We start from the raw sequence: 19,552 nt of genomic DNA on the forward strand, positions 1-19,552 counted from the left end.
TCGTGTAAACTCTGCATTCTGTACATGCTCAAAAAAATGCGTATACATGCAACTTTATGCAGATTTGTTGTACCTTATACTTGCAACTCTTTACACTTGGAGAGGTGTAATAGGAGACGGAATAATTGGGTAAGCATAGGCCAAGGACAGTTGAGGTGCATCCAGGACCATTAAGACTTCTGTCTGGACCTGGTATTGGGGGGAAGGCGTGCCAACTGGATTACCTGGCAGCAGTATCCTGCTGCTTTGCACCATGGGGTGTGGTCACGGCTTCACAGGGAGTGTAGTTATGCCTCTTGTGCACTTGCCAGGCCTCTACTTAGGCTAGGTCCAAGAATTTTGTACTTGCTCCCCCCTCTTCCTAGCACTTCTGAACGTGTTAGCATAATTTCGACTGAGGTATACCTGAATGCAGATGTACTGTGTATGCTCCTTTCTAGGGGGCGTATCTCTTGCCAGTGCTCAAGGGTTGCTTCAATAAGGGGCAATGATGATGATGATCAACAACTTTGGCCAACTGTTTTTTGTTGGCTGATTACAGATTGAGGGAGTCCTTCTGCGCATATGCAGATGTCAGCCAGTGGGAAATTCTCCGAAAAGAAGCCCATAGGATTCTATTAGGCAATGCCATTTACAGATGGCATTGCCTTTTTGGTGCAAGCTCCAGAAAGTTTTGCATTCCGGAGCTTGATACATATGGCAAATGCAGTCAAATCTCTGAAAATTTCAGATTTTGAAAGGTTTGACTGCATTTTATTGTTAATACATCCAGTGTCGGACTGAGACATGAAGGGCCCACCAGGGGAAGGCAGTGAAAGGGGCCCATATTTATGGGTGTGGCCAGCCTCTAGAGGGGGTGTGGCCAGCCTTCACAGAGGCCTGGCTAACCAGTAGAGAGTGTATGGTCTGGGCCCCTTAAAAATGTCTATATAGTAAATATTGCTAGTGCATTCATGATAATGTACCAGATTAAGAACAGCAATGCATTGTAGAAAATACATCATAGTCCTGTGCAGTATAATGTAACATATGTATAATGTATAGTTCAACCGCACAGTCTTGAACCTGATCCCTAGTGGAGAGAGTGTGCCCTCAGGCAGTGGGGCCCACCGGGGGACCCCTGTGGACCAGTCTGACCCTGAATACATCCCACTTCTAGCATATAAAATTTTATTTACTATAGTATAGTATGTTACTACTATTTTATATTAAGTCACACTCATCTATTGCGCATTGCTTAATAATTATTTTCATTTTGACTGCGGCAGGAAAGAAAATCCCATTTGCTTACTAAAGGGGAAAAAAACAGATGTTTCTATTTGGTTCGATCTGTCTGGTACTTGGAGCCAGCATTGGGTTCAATGGAAACTGGCTGGCAGAAGTGCCTCAGCTAGAAGGTGTTTTAATAAAAGATACAGGTGGGAAAAGTCCTATATTTAATTACAATGGGTATAAAGGAGATAAACTAAATCAAAAGAGCAGCATTAAAGGTAGCTGCTTTCCAGCAACTCCTATTACAAAAAAATGGTACCCTTCAATTCAAATTAAACAGCTATGAAGAGTAGCTTCGGATAGGTAGCAACAGTGGTAGCACTGGGGTTGGTGAGACCCAGTATTGCCAGTAAAATCCCTGCGTGTGTTGAAAGGGGAGTGGTCCCATGGTGAGGGGCATGACCTCACAGCACACCTCTGGTTTCAACACTCTGGGGCAGTGTCAGACTGGAGCATGAGGGGCCCACCGGGGTAATCAGTGGTTAGGGCCCATGCTTAAGGGGTGTAGTCATCCACCAGAGGGGGTGTGGCCTGCCACCACAGATGCTTGGCTAACCATTAGGCAAAACTGGGTGTAGTTTCTATAGAAGTGAACCAAGCCTCCTTGTTAATCAGAGGTCCTGCTCCATCATGTAACTGACTGTCTAATAGTGTAACAATTTATAATTTGGGGTCTACAACCTGACACCTAGAGGTGGGGGTGGGCCCACATACAGTGCGGCCCACCGGGGATTTCCCCAATACCCCTGTGGGCCAGTCCAACCCTGCTCTGGGGGCATGCCCAGTACTCTCCGAGATGCCAGGCTGTTCCCCAGGGACTCTGGTTGCACTAATAAACAAAGAAACCAAGCACCACAAAGGGGTGTATATCAGTAATTATGATGAATAACAAATGTGTATGAAGCTGCCCTCCACCTGGGAGTAAGCCACCACTCCCAATAGGCACCAGAAAAATGCCAAAAAACTGTAGAAAAAGGGTGTAGGTGGAATGGCGCTAAAAACACATTACAACATTAAAACAATGTAATCATAAATCATTTTATAGAATGCAAGAATGCAATAATGTTAATAGAACAAAGAGGAATATAATATAAAACATGTACAAATAAAATAGTGTCTCTGCGACAATTAGTGGATAAATAAATGAGAAGAAATATCCTGTAGCAACTGCAACAATGTTACCAAAAAATAGGTATGGCTACTTGAAGCTCCGTGCAAGCAGGGAGTGGACCTCCACAGATAAATGGTTATTAATACCGGTATACGGCCATACGAAACAATCGTGGTAGGGTACCCCAAAAGTGTAACAATGAGTAAGTCTGGGTGGTAAATAGACCGCTCTCAGCAATAGTGGCTCATGCTCACCCCTCAGGCGCGGAGTAGAGTAAGTCCAGAATGGGATGCGATGACAGCCTGGAGTGGAGACAGGCTGGTTCACGGCTGGAAGTGCTGAGGGCTAGATGGCAGTGCGGATGTACATGCGGGAGCACTGCAGCTGTAAGCTGTACAGTCCGGGGCACAGCGGCGTGTAGTCACCGGCGGGATGTGGCCGGACTCAGCGGTGAGGCAGCTCTCTCCGATGATAGACGACCGAACTCCCGGTGATCTGTAACTCTCTCCAGAGAGATGTATGCGGCGTGTAGATGGCTCACAGGGCTCGGCCGCAGCTGATATTCCAGTCCTGTGATGGCTCAAACAGGACTCGAAGTGGAGAGAAATCCGGGCTGTGTGTCAAGCCGCTGGCTGGAGGAGTGATGATATGGTGGGGTACTGGTGCAGTAAGTAAATGGAAGTGGTCTCTGTAGTCCTTAACGCGTTTCACTGCATGTAGCAGCTTCTTCAAGAAGGCAGAATGAATGATTGTAACATGGGCGGCTAATATATACCCATTTTCATTAATGGACCACCTGTGGATCAACACCTGTCAGGCATCAACTGACTAATAGGTGTATGTTAGAATTTCATTACCTAATTCATCACAATTCATATATTATGCAGAGATACTATATGAATAGCAGTGTATACTGGTATTACAACAACACTGTATATGATCAATATGAAAAACTAATAAATAAACAAACAATACAAGCTTTTTTAAGATAAAATAATTTGTCGTGTTACAGTTAATAAATGTGCTTTTTTATTATTTAGAGATATTATATCAAGACACATCAAAATATTATCATGAGAGATTCATCATAAAACCTAAAAACAGCAACAAGCTCATAGCTGTAGCATAACATGAATAGTATTGATACAGCATGTGAAAGTATATATAGAGAGCAAACTATTCCTACGGGCACATAGAAATAAATATAATATATTAAACCGTTAATTGCAAATACAATAGTGATTAGCATGATCAAATTTGTTAGTCATGCTAATCTAATCAGATATTTAATAGCATCAATACCAAAAACTGAGAGATTGCACCAAAAGACTAGATGCACTAATATTGACATAAGCAGAAAAAGGGAGAGAGAAACGAATGAGTAATACAACTGGAATCCAAATGAAATCTATGGGGGTCATTCAGACCCACTCGCGAGTGGCAGTACGCTCGCAAGTGGGTCGATGTTCCCCACTGCGCATGCGCACAATGGAGGGAGCTACGTCGTGCGCATGCGCGAGACCCGGGGAGCGACGGGTTTCCCATTGCTCCTGGTCTCACACCAAAGTGGGCGTGCTGTCGATGTTGATTGACAGCACGCCCCCTTTGGTGGGTGTGCCGGGGGCGTGCCTGCCAGACGGAGGCGTTCCCATGGGAACGCCTACCGTCTGAAGCCGGCCCCACTGACATCACTAGTGATATCAGTGGGAGTGATTTTGGCTCTGATATGTCTCTCCACTTCGAGTCCTGTTTGAGCCATCACAGGACTGGAATATCAGCTGCGGCCGAGCCCTGTGAGCCATCTACACGCCGCATACATCTCTCTGGAGAGAGTTACAGATCACCCGGAGTCCGGTCGTCTATCATCGGTGAGAGCTGCTTCACCGCTGAGTCCGGCCACATCCCGCCGGTGACTACACGCCGCTGTGCCCCGGACCGTACAGCTTACAGCTGCAGTGCTCCCGCATGTACATCCGCACTGCCGTCTAGCCCTCAGCACTTCCAGCCGCGAACCAGCCTGTCTCCACTCCAGGCTGTCATCGCATCCCATTCTGGACTTACTCTACTCCGCGCCCGAGGGGTGAGCATGAGCCACTATTGCTGAGAGCGGTCTATTTACCACCCAGACTTACTCATTGTTACACTTTTGGGGTACCCTACCACGATTGTTTCATATGGCCGTATACCGGTATTAATAACCATTTATCTGTGGAGGTCCACTCCCTGCTTGCACGGAGCTTCAAGTAGCCATACCTATTTTTTGGTAACATTGTTGCAGTTGCTACAGGATATTTCTTCTCATTTATTTATCCACTAATTGTCGCAGAGACACTATTTTATTTGTACATGTTTTATATTATATTCCTCTTTGTTCTATTAACATTATTGCATTCTTGCATTCTATAAAATGATTTATGATTACATTGTTTTAATGTTGTAATGTGTTTTTAGCGCCGTTCCACCTACACCCTTATTCTACTCTGGCTGCACTGCCAGCTCCTCCTCAGTGATTGGGAGCCGGTCGCTGCACTGTGATGTTAGTGTGCAGCCCTGGTTCCTTGTCACTGAGGAAGAGACAGCATCCTCCACACCCCCCTAAGTGGCGCCACTGGGTAGCAATAGATAAAATATGCAGGCAGTGTTTGACTGGGGCATGAAAGGTCCACCGGGGGAATGCAGTGGTGGGGGCCCAAGCTAAAGGGGTGTGACCAGTCCTCAAAGTAAATGTTGATTTATGATAATGTACCAGATTGATAACAACAATGTATTGAAGTGAATACACCATAATCCTGGGAATGCAGTAATGTAACATATGTGCAGACTAAACCCTGACCTCTAGTGGATGGGGTGGGGCCCTCAGGCATTGGGGCCCACCGGGGATTTCCTCTCTACCCCTGTGTGCCAGTCCAACCCTGTATACAAGTAGGCATAACCCATAATTTCTTTAAAGTACAAGAAGATAGCAATTGGGCCCTGTCACTGACTCATATGTTGTAGATTAAATATAATATGCACATAGTTTCACAAACCAGGCACTTCAGCAACAGGGAATTTGGTGGGTCCTCACATATTATGGTTAAGGATCAGAGAGGGAATCTTTGTCAGTTTGCCCATTGTCTTCCACCATAAGAGTCAGCTGATTTTCCACTAGTTTAGCAGTTTAGAATGGTGGCCTGATCTGACAGTAGTATCTTAAAACACTTCATTTATTACTATTTTTTCAAGGAGGTTACATTAACCAGTGTGGTGGAATAAGAAAACAGGCTCCTATTCGCATCTCATTGCTTGCTCTGTATCTCTTGATAGCTTTTTTCTGTTCCTGAAGTTGCTGAAGCCTATAGCATTTTCAATTCTATCTTTCCATTACCTCTTGCTTTAGTTGGTGGAATGGCAGATTGTTATAATAATAATAATAATAATAATAATAATAATAATAATAATAATAATAATAATAAAAATAATATACAGTATTCATGTTGCTGTTGTTACAGTGTTCTGCATGTGGTTGTGACATTTTTGGGTCATAGTCAGCTTCTGCTACACAGATGTATAATTTTTTGAGAAAATGTGGCATCTCCATGTTTATTGTTTGTGCAAAGTATGAAATGTGTTGAAACTAACTCACCATAAGGCTCTTATAATGTTAACTCCATTATTGGAGAGTACAAAGGTGAGAGCCACTGTGCTCTGATACTCCTGGGGTTTCCAACAAATTGCCATCAGTATGCTTCCTGAGAGTGACCTGCTGCTGTGTGCTAGCAGTATCTTACTGAGATGAAGATGATGATACTTAGGGGCCTATGTGAAAAAGGGTTTTATTCACACCCTTTTCACAATCTGTTAGTATAACATAAATTTATTTTTAATATCAATTTGGAGCTGTGGATCACAATGGGTGGATCACAATGGGTGGATCACAATGGGAAATGTGATCTGCTCAGATTTACTAAAAATAAATTGTGCATAAATACCGGGGGAAGCCCTGTGATAATAACGCCACCTGGAGATGGAATTATCCAGGCTTTCTCCTGGTTCCTGCACTCCTGCTATGCATGTTTCTTTGTGCTTCTTCAAAAGAGCTTCAGCAGCACATATTGAAACCCCAGTCTGCTTTGAAATATTTTCCTGGGAGAGACCTTGCTGATGCAGTGTAACCACCGTGTGTCTTGTTGCGATGGTGGAGGACCTGTGACATGAGTTTATCTTTGTAGCAGAGTTTGGCTGTTCCTCACCCAGTTTTAAGCCTCCTACACAGCTGTTTCTGTTTCAGTTAATGACTGTGTTTCAACCTACATATGAAAATGATGATCATTATTACCTGTTTGGTATGATTGGTTAATCATACACCTGACTAGAATCCTACAAAAACCCTGATTTTGTGCAAATGTACCTAGAAGATATGATGCTGTATTGAAGGCAAAGGATGGTCACATAAAATATTGATTTGATTTAGATTTACATTCTGTTCATTCACTTTGCATTGTTAATTGATAAAAATAAACTATTAACACTTCTATTTTTTAAAGCATTCTTACTTTGCAGCATTTTTTCCACACCAGTCTAAAACTTTTGCACAATATTGTGTGTGTGTATAATATATATATATATATATATATATATATATAGTGTAGCAAAGGCTCGGCACTCGTCCCTCAGAATATGGTACTGTGGGTGCCCTCTGCAGAGAATATCGACAATGTAGTGGGTGGGCAGCGGCACTCCTCAATAAGATACGTTATAAGTTGGGTAATAAACCACTAATTTACTTCAACGTTTCAATCATACACGATTTTCTTCAGGAAGCAATGAAAAAACAGTACAACACTTACCTATATATCGCACCACGAGTGAGACACACCACGTCTGTCGGAAGCTGTTAGTGATGTCACCTGCGGCACACAGTCCAGCGGGCGCGACGTATGACGTAGCGCTTGCTATGACAACGGAGTACACAAAACACAGAACATAAAGTACGTGCCACGCCCACCAATGTACAAAAAATACACAAAAAATATACATGAACGGAAAGATATATGATGGTGAACAACATAAAAAAATATCCAAAAAATATATGCCAGCAATAAAGCAGGGAAGCAGCCAGTAAGATCACAAGATCAATGTATGTACAAGTAACGATGACAGTGAGGACATAAAAATGAGAAATAGAGTGCGTGGTCAAATGAAGCAAGACAGAGGTAACGTCTCATTGAGACCATGGGGTTGAACAGTATTTAAACGGTGTATCCACCTCGTTTCTGTCTGCAACAAGATCTTAGATCTGTCACCACCTCTAATATTCTCCGGGACATGATCAATCATTTTGTAACGTATAGTAGACAGACCATGTCTATGGTCCCTAAAGTGGCGTGCTACCGGTTGTTCATTGTCACTGCCACCTAAAGCCAGCCTAATGGCTGATCTATGGAGGGCCATTCTTTCGCGAAATTGGCGAGTGGTCTTGCCAATATATAAAAGCCCACATGGGCATCGAATATAATATACAACAAACTGGCTGGTGCAGGTAAGTATATGATTAATTTTGTACCTAAAGCCTGTGTGCGGATGTACGAAGCTGTGACCTGTCTCCATGAAACTACAGGTCGTACAGCCAAGGCACTTGTAATTACCAGGTTTTTTGGATAAAAAATGTGTTTTGGTAAACTTACTAAAGCCGGTAATATCATTGTGCACCAGCCAGTCGCGAACATTTTTACCTCGTTTATAACAAGGCAGGAGGGCAGTGTTATTCAGAGATGGTAAGTTAGTGTCAGATTTAATAAGAGGCCAGAATTTTTTGGCAGTATTAACTATCGTACCACTACCAGCACTGAAATGGTTAACCCACACCAAATTATTTTTAAGTTTCTTCTCTTTGTTTTGTACAAAATCTGGAGATTTGGGTGCAGATAGAGCCTTTTGACGAGCAGTATTGAGGGACTTGAGAGAATACCCTCTGCTCAAAAAGTTGTCCGTCATGAGATCCATATGCTGAAGTTCATCAGAAGGGTTACTACAGATTCTATGTATGCGCAAATATTGAGAATATGGTAAGCCTTTGATAAGACTTCTAGGATGATAGCTGGAAGCTAGGAGCAAATTATTGCAATCGGTGGGCTTTTTATACAAGGAGGTGTTTAGCCTACCCTCAACCAGTGACACACATACATCCAAGAAGTGTACCTCTTGGGAACTAATTTCATATGTAAACTTGATATCAGGGTCACGAGTATTAATGACATCCATCAATTGAACAAAATCCTCCCTGCTGCCAAGCCAGATTATGAAGATGTCATCTATGTATCTTGTGAAGAACCGAATGTTACCAGTTGGTTGCTGATAACACCTCCTTGTATAAAAAGCCCGCCGATTGCAATAATTTGCTCCTAGCTTCCAGCTATCATCCTAGAAGTCTTATCAAAGGCTTACCATATTCTCAATATTTGCGCATACATAGAATCTGTAGTAACCCTTCTGATGAACTTCAGCATATGGATCTCATGATGGACAACTTTTTGAGCAGAGGGTATTCTCTCAAGTCCCTCAATACTGCTCGTCAAAAGGCTCTATCCGCCCCCAAATCTCCAGATTTTGTACAAAAAAAGAGAAGAAACTTAAAGATAATTTGGTGTGGGTTAACCATTTCAGTGCTGGTAGTGGTACGATAGTTAATACTGCCAAAAAATTCTGGCCTCTTATTAAATCTGCCACTAACTTACCGTCTCTGAAAAACACTGCCCTCCTGCCTTGTTATAAACGAGGTAAAAATGTTCGCGTCTGGCTGGTGCACAATGATATTACCGGCTTTAGTAAGTTTACCAAAACACATTTTTTATCCAAAAAACCTGGTAATTACAAGTGCCTTGGCTGTACGACCTGTAGTTTCATGGAGAAAAGTGACAGCTTCGTACATCCGCACACAGGCTTTAGGTACAAAATTAATCATATACTTACCTGCACCAGCCAGTTTGTTGTATATTATATTCGATGCCCATGTGGGCTTTTATATATTGGCAAGACCACTCGCCAATTTCGTGAAAGAATGGCCCTCCATAGATCAGCCATTAGGCTGGCTTTAGGTGGCAGTGACAACAAACAACCGGTAGCACGCGACTTTAGGGACCATAGACATGGTCTGTCTACTATATGTTACAAAATGATTGATCATGTCCCGGAGAATATTAGAGGTGGTGACAGATCTAAGATCTTGTTGCAGACAGAAACGAGGTGGATACACCGTTTAAATACTGTTCAACCCCATTGTCTCAATGAGACGTTACCTCTGTCTTGCTTCATTTGACCACGCACTCTATTTCTCATTTTTATGTCCTCACTGTCATCGTTACTTGTACATACATTGATCTTGTGATCTTACTGGCTGCTTCCCTGCTTTATTGCTGGCATATATTTTTTGGATATTTTTTTATGTTGTTCACCATCATATATCTTTCCGTTCATGTATATTTTTTGTGTATTTTTTGTACATTGGTGGGGGTGGCACGTACTTTATGTTCTGTGTTTTGTGTACTCTGTTGTCATAGCAAGCGCTACGTCATACGTCGTGCCCGCTGGACTGTGTGCCGCAGGTGACATCACTGACAGCTTCCGACAGACGTGGTGTGTCTCACTTGTGGTGCGGTATATAGGTAAGTGTTGTACTGTTTTTTCATTGCTTCCTGAAGAAAATCGTGTATGATTGAAACGTTGAAGTAAATTAGTGGTTTATTACCCAACTTGTAACGTATCTTATTGAGGAGTGCCGCTGCCCACCCACTACATTATATATATATATAATATATTTATATATACAGCAGCCGCCATTGCTGGCTATAGGGACCATATCGCTCTCTCCATCTATAGTATACCGTTGTTTGTTAAATATTGATTTTAGGACACAACCATTTTAGCGAGTGCTACAGGGGTTATGTCTCTTTAAGTAGGGATCCTATGCCTTCTACAACCTTTCTTCTCAGAACAAAATGGCAGTTATCATGATGGAGTAGTATACATGCAGTGCACAGTGCTGAGTCGAAAGCTTGCATCACGTGAAAGTGACCTTTTGCTTTACTTTTAGGTCAAAGTTAAATTTTTTTTAAACAATTCTAGTTGCTGAGAATCAGAACTGTTGAATTTAATAAAAGTTTGTTAAAATAGCTGTTGGAGTGGATTAAGGACCTGTGACACTATTCTTATGTAATATTTTAGAATCATTAGCTGTAAGCTTGTAAACTACGTGTTGTGCGTAGGTGGCTGGTATCTCTTCTGTCCAAGAACATATGCTGGTATCATTGCATAAGACAATTAATGAAGAAATAGCATTCAGGTTAGCATTTAGTATTTAGCATTATAGCTGGTATTTCTCTCTCTTTCAGTCTCTTTCTTCTATATTGTATCACAATCCATTTTTTAATCAGTCATAATAGTTGAGATTTACCTTGAAGCTTTTCATTGCACCCTTGTTATAAAAAGCAACTATACTTAACCACCAGCACTTACCAATACTATCGTAAGGAATAATTATGGCACTTGAATCAACCCATGTTTTGGTGTAGAGGAAGAGACACAAAGGCATCATGCCTAATGCAAGGAGTGTGGAACAAGTTGTCATGCTTATACTGCAAAACAAATCAATATGGAATGATAATGTACATACATATGAACTATTAAAACCAAATGTACAATAACAGTCAGACAACAGAGCAAAAACATATGTAGAAAATCTGATTTCGCACTTCAGTATGCTAAAACAATAGCTAGTGATTCTTTTATACCATCTAGCAAATAAAAATACAAACATATAATATATTATATGTGAATCCAATTAGTCTTTACAATTTTATTTCAGAAAAAAATAAATTGGTATTGTTGGATTTATTTTTGTTACTACCTTAATATATTGACTTCTTTGTTAATTATTATATGGATACCACTTGACTTCAGCCACTTGTTACTCCAGGGAGGACTCAATTATCTTGAGCAGGGAACTAGACTAACAGGCTGTGTACAGTATGTACAATCTGCATGGCTTGTGGAGAGGGGTAACAACATGGCTTGTGGAGAGGGGTAACCACATGGGTTGTGGAACAGAGTAGGGAACAGATGGCACATAGATGGTGGGAACAAAGTGGCAACAGAAATTACATGTGGCCAGTGTCCGATGACAACTATTTAATTAATACTTCTGAAATAATTTTTTTATAAGCTTGGAAGAGTCACTGTAGCAATTACTGGTGATGACGGATAGGATCATCATAACTAAATGCTAACTATATAAAAGGCTTTCTAGTTAAATTCATTATTAGTATCCAATTATATATAATTTGCGCACACACAATGGCAAGTGCTGGGGGATCTCTAGGCAAGTAATACTGTGTAACCTATGAATATATGATCTACAAAAACAGTTACACTAGGTCTTTTTTTGCAGTCAGTGATACTAAACAGACTGTAGAATATTTACAATAAACCGTAGACTGTATTTATAATATAAGGGGTTAAATTACTTTACTGCCAAGATGCTTGAGTCTACCAAATATTGTGTCTGATTCATAATTGTACGCACACTTGATGGTTTGCGTACAACTACGATGGTGGGTGGACTGCACATGTGTAGGACCCATTCTGTATAGAACGGGTCCTGTGTCATCGCACGCAGTGTCCCCTAACCCGCAGCCTGATTGACAGGCTGTGACCATTCGGGGGTGGGAAGGGAGTGGCCACGGGGTCCATTTTACAAAATGTGGGTTTGTCGCCCCCATTTAGTATGTGTGCCGAAGCCAGGGTCGTACAACTCTGAATCACCCCCATTGTCAGCACTGTGTTGTGATCACATTAAAGTAGAATACCTTACTAGTTCTGAATGGGCCTTTCTTAGTAAGAATTAAATGTATTAATATAGCGCCAGCAAATTCCGTTACGCTCTACAATTGAATAAAGAATAGAATGTGGAGTAGGAACATTCAGTGCATTGTCTGTATAGTTTAAATATACTGTGATCTGTGTTTTTTAAGCAGTACAAGAATAATCCATCGAAAGATAACAGAACTAAAATATTACAGATGTATTGTTTAACTATCATTGGAAAAGCACTTGTACTGGTTTCTCTTTGCAGCACCCGGTGATTTGTAAGTTAGTCCAGAGAAATAATAGAAGCATATGAAGATTTTGATAAAATGCAAAGCTGGAATCTCCCCCCCTGAACTCACCCCTGGCTCTGCTTTCTCAGATTAGGGTGCATTGTTATGGCGCGTATGTGCGGTACAATTAAAATGGACGATATGAACAACAGCGATATTGATCATATCATTATCGTTCATATTGCGCATTTTTCGGTGCCCAACGACCTGCGATGTGCAGGCACATATGGACGATAACGATATCATCCATCGCCCATGCATGCAGGCCAACCTGGTCGATATTGACCAGGTTACTATAGGGACGTTGGCCATCGTTGGTGGGTTGGTGGTGTGCTGGATGATCAATATCAATCATCCAGCACACCCGGGAGATCGTTCAACGATATCGTTATCATTGATGATCGTCCCGTGTGTATGCACCATAAGTTAATTGTACAACTGGAATTGAAAATCACATCACAAACTCCAGATCATTATATATAATTGTGTATGAAAAAAATAACCAAAGGTCTAATGTCTATTTATAAAGCATCATTGATGTGATTGTGGCACAAATACATATATAAATACATTAAAACAGAAGATAAAGAATAAAGCTGGCCACACACTAGACCAACTTACATCCAACCAGCCAACTTGTTGATTGGTTGGAATAAAAATCTGGTAAGGTATGAAAGCAAATGACAATCAGCAATTTGCTCCCAAACGCCGGAAAATGGACAAAAACTGTTGTTTGAACAAATTATTTAGATCAAACATTTAACAAAACTTGTCTGAACGTCCATTTTCATCTGTTTTCTGGCATTTAGGAACAAATTGCTGAGCATCATTTACTCCCATTCCTTACCAGATTTTCATTCCAACCAATCAACTAGTTGGCTGGTTGGACAGATAATCTTTAGATGTGTAGCCAGCTTAAGGGGTATATTTACTAAAGTGCAGGTTTTTGAAGTGGAGATGTTGCCCATAGCAACCAATCAGATTATAGCTATTATCTTCTAGTAGGTTCTAGATAAATAAGTAGAATCTGATTGGTTGCTATGGGCAACATCTTCACTTCTAAAATCCTGCATTTTAGTAAATATCTCCTTAAGCGTACTTGCCAAACATGATTACAATCTATTTATATTTCTTACCTCATATCCATGTCTCCATCTACCCAGTATGCCAGGATGTTAGAGCCAGTTCCTCCTGGGCAACAGCCCATAATTAGGACTACGACGGCTTGTACTGGATGAACATTAAATATCAGGGCTAATATAAAGGCTGTGAGGGGCATTATCCCAAACTGGCAAAGGAAGCCTACTGCTATGCCCCAGGGACGCCTTATGTGGCCCCAGAATTTCTTCACCTCCACAGTGCAGCCCATGGAAAACATGACAAGCGCTAACATTATTGTAATTACTATACTTAAAACTAGGTTTAAAATATAATTGAAATTATCAGGTGGCAACAAACAGGATGTTCCATTACAAATGGCTGCATTTTCGTGGCATATTTGGTCCTCTTGTAGGATCCGCGATGCAAGAATGCTGTAGTGATTCATTCTGAATATCAGAAAAGATTATCTTTTAGATGTATCTAGGAAATTACAATGCAATATCAAGACTGATCCATCTAGTCCTGAATATATGTGAATGTTCTGCTGTGCCTCCTATTTAAAGAAAAACAAATGCAATAAAAAGTTGTAAATACGTAGATTTTGTTGGTGCATGTCCAATGCTTCTATCTTACAACCTACTGTATGAAGCTGAGTGCAAGAGTCCCACCATAAAAGTCCACAATTGCATATATTTTAACTTTTATTGCATAGAATTAGGTATACTTATTTATTTCTTTTCTACCAGCCCATAGTTATGTCAGCTGTGTGGGTCTCTGACCTGTCTGGCACTCAACACAATTCAGCTGCTATATAAATAGTAATCCTTCACTTATGCTGGGCATACACTGTCAGATAAAATATCTATAAAGCTGCATACACACGTATAGATTTTCTGTCCAACCATCCAACTAGTTGATTGGTTGGAATGACAATCTGGTAAGGTATGAAAGCAAATGACAATCAGCAATTTGCTCCCAAATGCCGGAAACTGGACAAAAACTGTTGTTTGAACAAATTGTTTAGATCAAACATTTAACAACCTTGTCTGACCGACCATTTTCATCTGTTTTCTGACATTTAGGTGCAAATTGCTGATCATCAGTTACTCCCATACGTTACCAGATTTTCATTCCAACCAATCAACTAGTTGGATGGTTGGACAGATAATCTTTACGTGTGTACCCAACTTAAGACTGACAGACATTTTGGGGGAGTTTTATCAAATATTGGAGAGAGATAAAGTGGATAGAAATAAAGTACTAACCAAACAACTTCTAGCTGCACTTTTACAGACTGTAATAGAAATATTAGTTAGAAGTTAATTTGTTGGCACATTATCTCTCTCCACTTTATCTCTCTCCAAGATTTGATAAATCTCCCCCTTTATTGAAAAGTTGAAACCCATGAGCTGTAATGGCATGATATGGTGAGATATTTCACAGTGTATAGCTAGGTACAAGCTATACAATATATCTTCATATTCCAACGTGGAATGATATATATCATGTGACTAATATAGTGCGCATGCCCAATCGCACATGCACGGTGGTCATTCATCTCATTGGTCCATCTGCTGTGCTGCACAGCAGATGGGACAATGCAATGAAGCCATGCTGCTAAATGCAGCCTGGAACGATTTATCAAGTGGTTGTACACTTGATCATGTAGTTCTGGAGTTCTCAAACTATTCTGCTCTGAGACCCCGGCTGACAAAACATTTTTTTACAGGACCCCAGCAAGTTACTGCTGAACAATGCCCCTATATATTTATATGTAACACACTTTTTTTTAAGATCTGGGGCTGGGTGCAGCAATGAGAGAAAAGCGGCTTTGACCGCATTTCTCATACGGACCAAGAGGTGGATAACGCCATCTTTACCTTAAAGAAAGCCTATGGACTTCTATTCGCAGAGTGATGCGAGAGGGATCCAATTGGATCCCTCCCAGCACCCTCCACAGCGTGTGCACAGTGACACCAGAGGGACTTCTGGGTTATAGACCCAAAAGTCACTCATTCGCAAAGGACAGCTCTTACCAATATCTTTCTTCTATATTTTTATGTCCATCATATTATATACTTGCAGGTCAGCCATCAGAAATTGTGGGGCCCGAGACTGACAAAATAGTCATGATCCCCCGTGTTTCTGCAACTCAAACCCCACAGTGTCTCCCCAGCCAGCACCCTTTCTGTCTCCCTAAACAGCACCCTTTCTGTCTATACAGACAGCCCCCGCATTCAGCCCTTACGGGCCACAGACACTTACCTTCTGTATCTCCTGGCTGCTTCTCTTCACACTGCGGCTGGTTTCTCTGTTGGTGGTGCGGCGCATGTGATGTAAAAAAAAAATAACTTTATTGTACCAGGCAACCGCCAATACCCCTCTCCACATTTCTCTCTGTGATCCCCCCACATTCCCCTCTCACTCAACGATCCCCCACATCCCCCCGTCTCAGTGACATCCCCACACATTCCCCTCTCTCTCAACGATCCCCCCAACATTCTCTTCTTAGCAATTCCCCTTCACATTCCCTTTTCACTCTCTCAGCGATCACCTCCATATTCCCTTCTCTCTCTCAGTGATCCAATCCATATTCCCTTCTCTCTCTCTTAGCAATTCCCCTTCACATTCCCCTCTCTCTCTCAGCAATCCCCTCCACACTCCCCTCTCTCTCTCTCAGCGACCTCCCCCACATTCCCTTCTCTCTCCCTCAGCAATCCCCCAACATTTCCTTCTCTCTCTCTCAGCGATCCCCCCACATTCCCTTCTCTCTCAGCGATCCCCTTTTTCTGTCAGCAATCCCCCACACTAAATGAGCCCCGCACACATTCCCCTCTGACACACACACACACACACACACTCTCACGCTATAGTTCCCCTTACTCATCTACTTATCTTCTTCTTTCTCTCAATAAGCCATGCCCCCTTTGCGTTCTCCAGCCTCTTGGGTTCTTCTTGGTGATGGACAAGGGTGGTGATGTGGCATAAAACTTATACAAATCATCCTACTTTAATTTATGATCATAGTTCTACATTTTACTTTACTTACCATAAAAAATGGTTCTTTCTTTTTTACACTATAGAGCTGCCACTAGCTGCTGCAGGACAGTGACTCAGCACGCCTCCTACAACTACACAGGCTGTGCTGCGGCTCCTTCACTGTGACTGACATCCAGGAGATGTCATGATGCACGAACGTTGGGATGTCTCATGGGTGTAAATCACAGTGTGGGGAGAAGGAACTGGCGGGAGACTGCTAATGCAGGCGTACCGCTACGAATCAACATTGCAGCAGGCTCCAGGGAGTGGGACCGGTCCAGCCAATTTAACTTGCTGTGGGTCAGTCGCGACCCCATGCTGGGATGGGTGCGACACTCTGGGGTCGCGACCCACAGTTTTAGAACCGATGGTGTAGTGTGTATGGCCGACGCAATATATTGTTCAATCGTGTAGTACCCTTGGCCGGGTACACATCGTATAGTGTGTACCCAGCTTATGGTCACGATATCTGCTTTCCCCCCCTTGGGAGGAAACATTTCCCCATTCCTACCCTTTGAAGGAACAAGTGAAATGTTGGGTGGTTGGTCGTTACAGTGCATACACTGCTAGATGCAGCCGCCCAATTATCGGATCTATCGGTCATTCTCGACGATTTTGCATGTCTGACAGATAGATAATTACTGATTGGTCGGGGTTAATACACTGTTCAATTATTGGACAGCATGTGCTCAGCATTAAATTCAATATTTGAAATGTATCTGTTAATTAAGATGTTATTTAATTAGGGATTTCTGTTTTTTAATTGACGTAATGCTATATGGAGTATTTTTGAAATGCAAATTGCTTAGTGATTATTACTATAACAGCAAATTCATCTGGCCATTTATTAACTAATCTCTGACTGCATTTTATCCATAAACATCAATCACCATTTATAAAATACTTGATTTGCTATACTACGTATGTGAATATTGCAATAATATATCCATTCTTGGATTTTCATCCTGGCCTTTACAGTCTGGAATGAGCACAAATCATGCAAAAAATTAAAGAGGTGCTCAGTGTAGGTTAAATCTGAACAATTATATATTAAACAGTAGTAGGGCAAAGGCAAGAAACTATGCCATGTAATTGATCCTCCTGCTCACATACTTCATTTGCTACCATTTAAAGATTGTTAACTTAATTGATGGAAACTAGAAATGTGTGGGTCCGGATTTCTCCAATCTGAACACACCCGAATTTTGGGATTCCGAGTAGAACCAGGTGAAGGTTCAGATTCACTTTTGTGGCCCGGTTCGAAACGAGTCCCGGTTTGGAACTGTTGCCACTTTTGTTCCATGACTAAGATTTACATTTTGTAAGCAGAAAATGAAAGCACCCGCATTAAGGGCTCTATTCATTGTTAATTATCGGGGTCCGAACAGACCCCGTTAATTAACATTCCAACTCAACGCGAGCGCTGGAGAAATTCATCATTGCTCCCGCACGGAGACCGCTAATCCTAAAATCAGCTGTCTCCCCGAGTATTTTTACTGCTCCTTTCGGAAGGAGCCGGACAGGGGCGGAGGGAAAGGATCTGAAGATGGTGAATGCTCCCACAGTCAAGCTCTGAAAATATAGTATTTTCGGAGCTTGATGAATTCTGTTCCCATACTAGTGTATGGGACAGTGGGCCATTCTGGGAGATAAAAGTAAGCAGTAGATATCTGTGTTATCTCCTGCATTACCTTTTTGATGAATAACCCAAAAACTTAATTTCTACACACAATTTTTTTATATTTTGTGTTTTTTTTGTGTGTACGTCATATGATTTGTGATACCCCTTTATTTTAAGGTATAAGAATAAAAGCTAAAGTTTAATATACTTCAGAATCCTTCACTTTCTGATAAGAGTGCCACCAGCAAAGAGTCCTATTTTTCTTCACCACTATAGTACCCTTTTCTGACTTTGGGGAGCACCACCAACATATCCAAATGTACGCGATACCCTGCGTCAATATCTGATTAAGTTGGTCTTTGAGCATTTTTTCAACCATCTCCATTCTTTAGTCTCTGTTGACAACTCTGAGATGGTACATTTTCTATTTATCCTGTGCGAGCTCTAAAAACCATATGTTCACTAGAATATAAATATCACAGGTAAATGAAATCTTTCTATTAAAATAAAATTTGTGTAGTACCATCTAGTGGAATGATCTAAATGAAGTTTACAGAACTATAAATTATACAGATAAATGAAACCTTTCTATTAGTTCAAAATATGTGTGCTACCATCTAGTGGAGTATTAATGTATTACACAATAAATTTGTAAATGCTGTACATTAGCAAACACTGTGGGCCTGATCCATTGGTGGAGCTAATGAAATACTTGCCTACTTTTGATAAAGCATTTCAGGGATATTGTGATAGCAGCACTTATGAGCGCAGCGGTAAAGTGGATTTGTACTGCTACATCTGAGAGGTGTGTCATAAAATGGATTTACATTCAACTGTAAATGAGCCCAAAAGCAGTTAGTAAAATCTATTTTGTTAATGAAAACACACTGATACTTTTTTGAAAATGCATGTAGCCATAGGGATCATTGTCTTATATCCAATTCAGGGAAATTATACTAATGATCCCATTGAATGAATATATCTCTGTTTTTTTAACATAATTGCTTCATAATGGGGGTAAGGTGCAATCAGGGAGATTGCTGGACTCTTCAGGGAGACATTGAGGCCCTCATTCAGAGCCGTACGCTCTGAGCAGAGCGCACGCTCTGAATGAGGGCCGCCCTCCATAAAAATGGAGCGCTCGTATAGCTGGACGCTCGTATAGCTGTGGGTCACCACCCACAGCCTATACGAGCGTGCAGTTTGATGGCCGCGATGGTCGCGACCATCGAAACTGCGAGCCGGAGCCTGCGGTTGAGGTTTTCAACCGCAAGC

The 19,552-nt window shown here is 41.5% G+C and overlaps 1 protein-coding gene across 1 annotated transcript in view; it reads right to left on the reverse strand.

Annotated features, from left to right (window-relative positions):
- LOC148538111 (ileal sodium/bile acid cotransporter-like) overlaps positions 1–14,062 on the reverse strand; it is a 29,105-nt gene extending 15,043 nt beyond the window's left edge. The window contains exons 1-2 of the mRNA XM_088457520.1: positions 13,653–14,062; positions 10,877–10,995 (exon numbers count right to left, since the gene is read on the reverse strand). Of these exons, the coding sequence (XP_088313646.1) occupies positions 10,877–10,995; positions 13,653–14,062 (529 nt within the window). The remainder of the gene's footprint in view (positions 1–10,876; positions 10,996–13,652) is intronic.
- Positions 14,063–19,552: the final 5,490 nt, after the last annotated feature.

Source organism: Taudactylus pleione, unplaced genomic scaffold (genome assembly GCF_031769625.1).
Source record: "Taudactylus pleione unplaced genomic scaffold, aTauple2 ptg000041l, whole genome shotgun sequence".
Classification (NCBI taxonomy): Eukaryota; Metazoa; Chordata; class Amphibia; order Anura; family Myobatrachidae; genus Taudactylus; species Taudactylus pleione.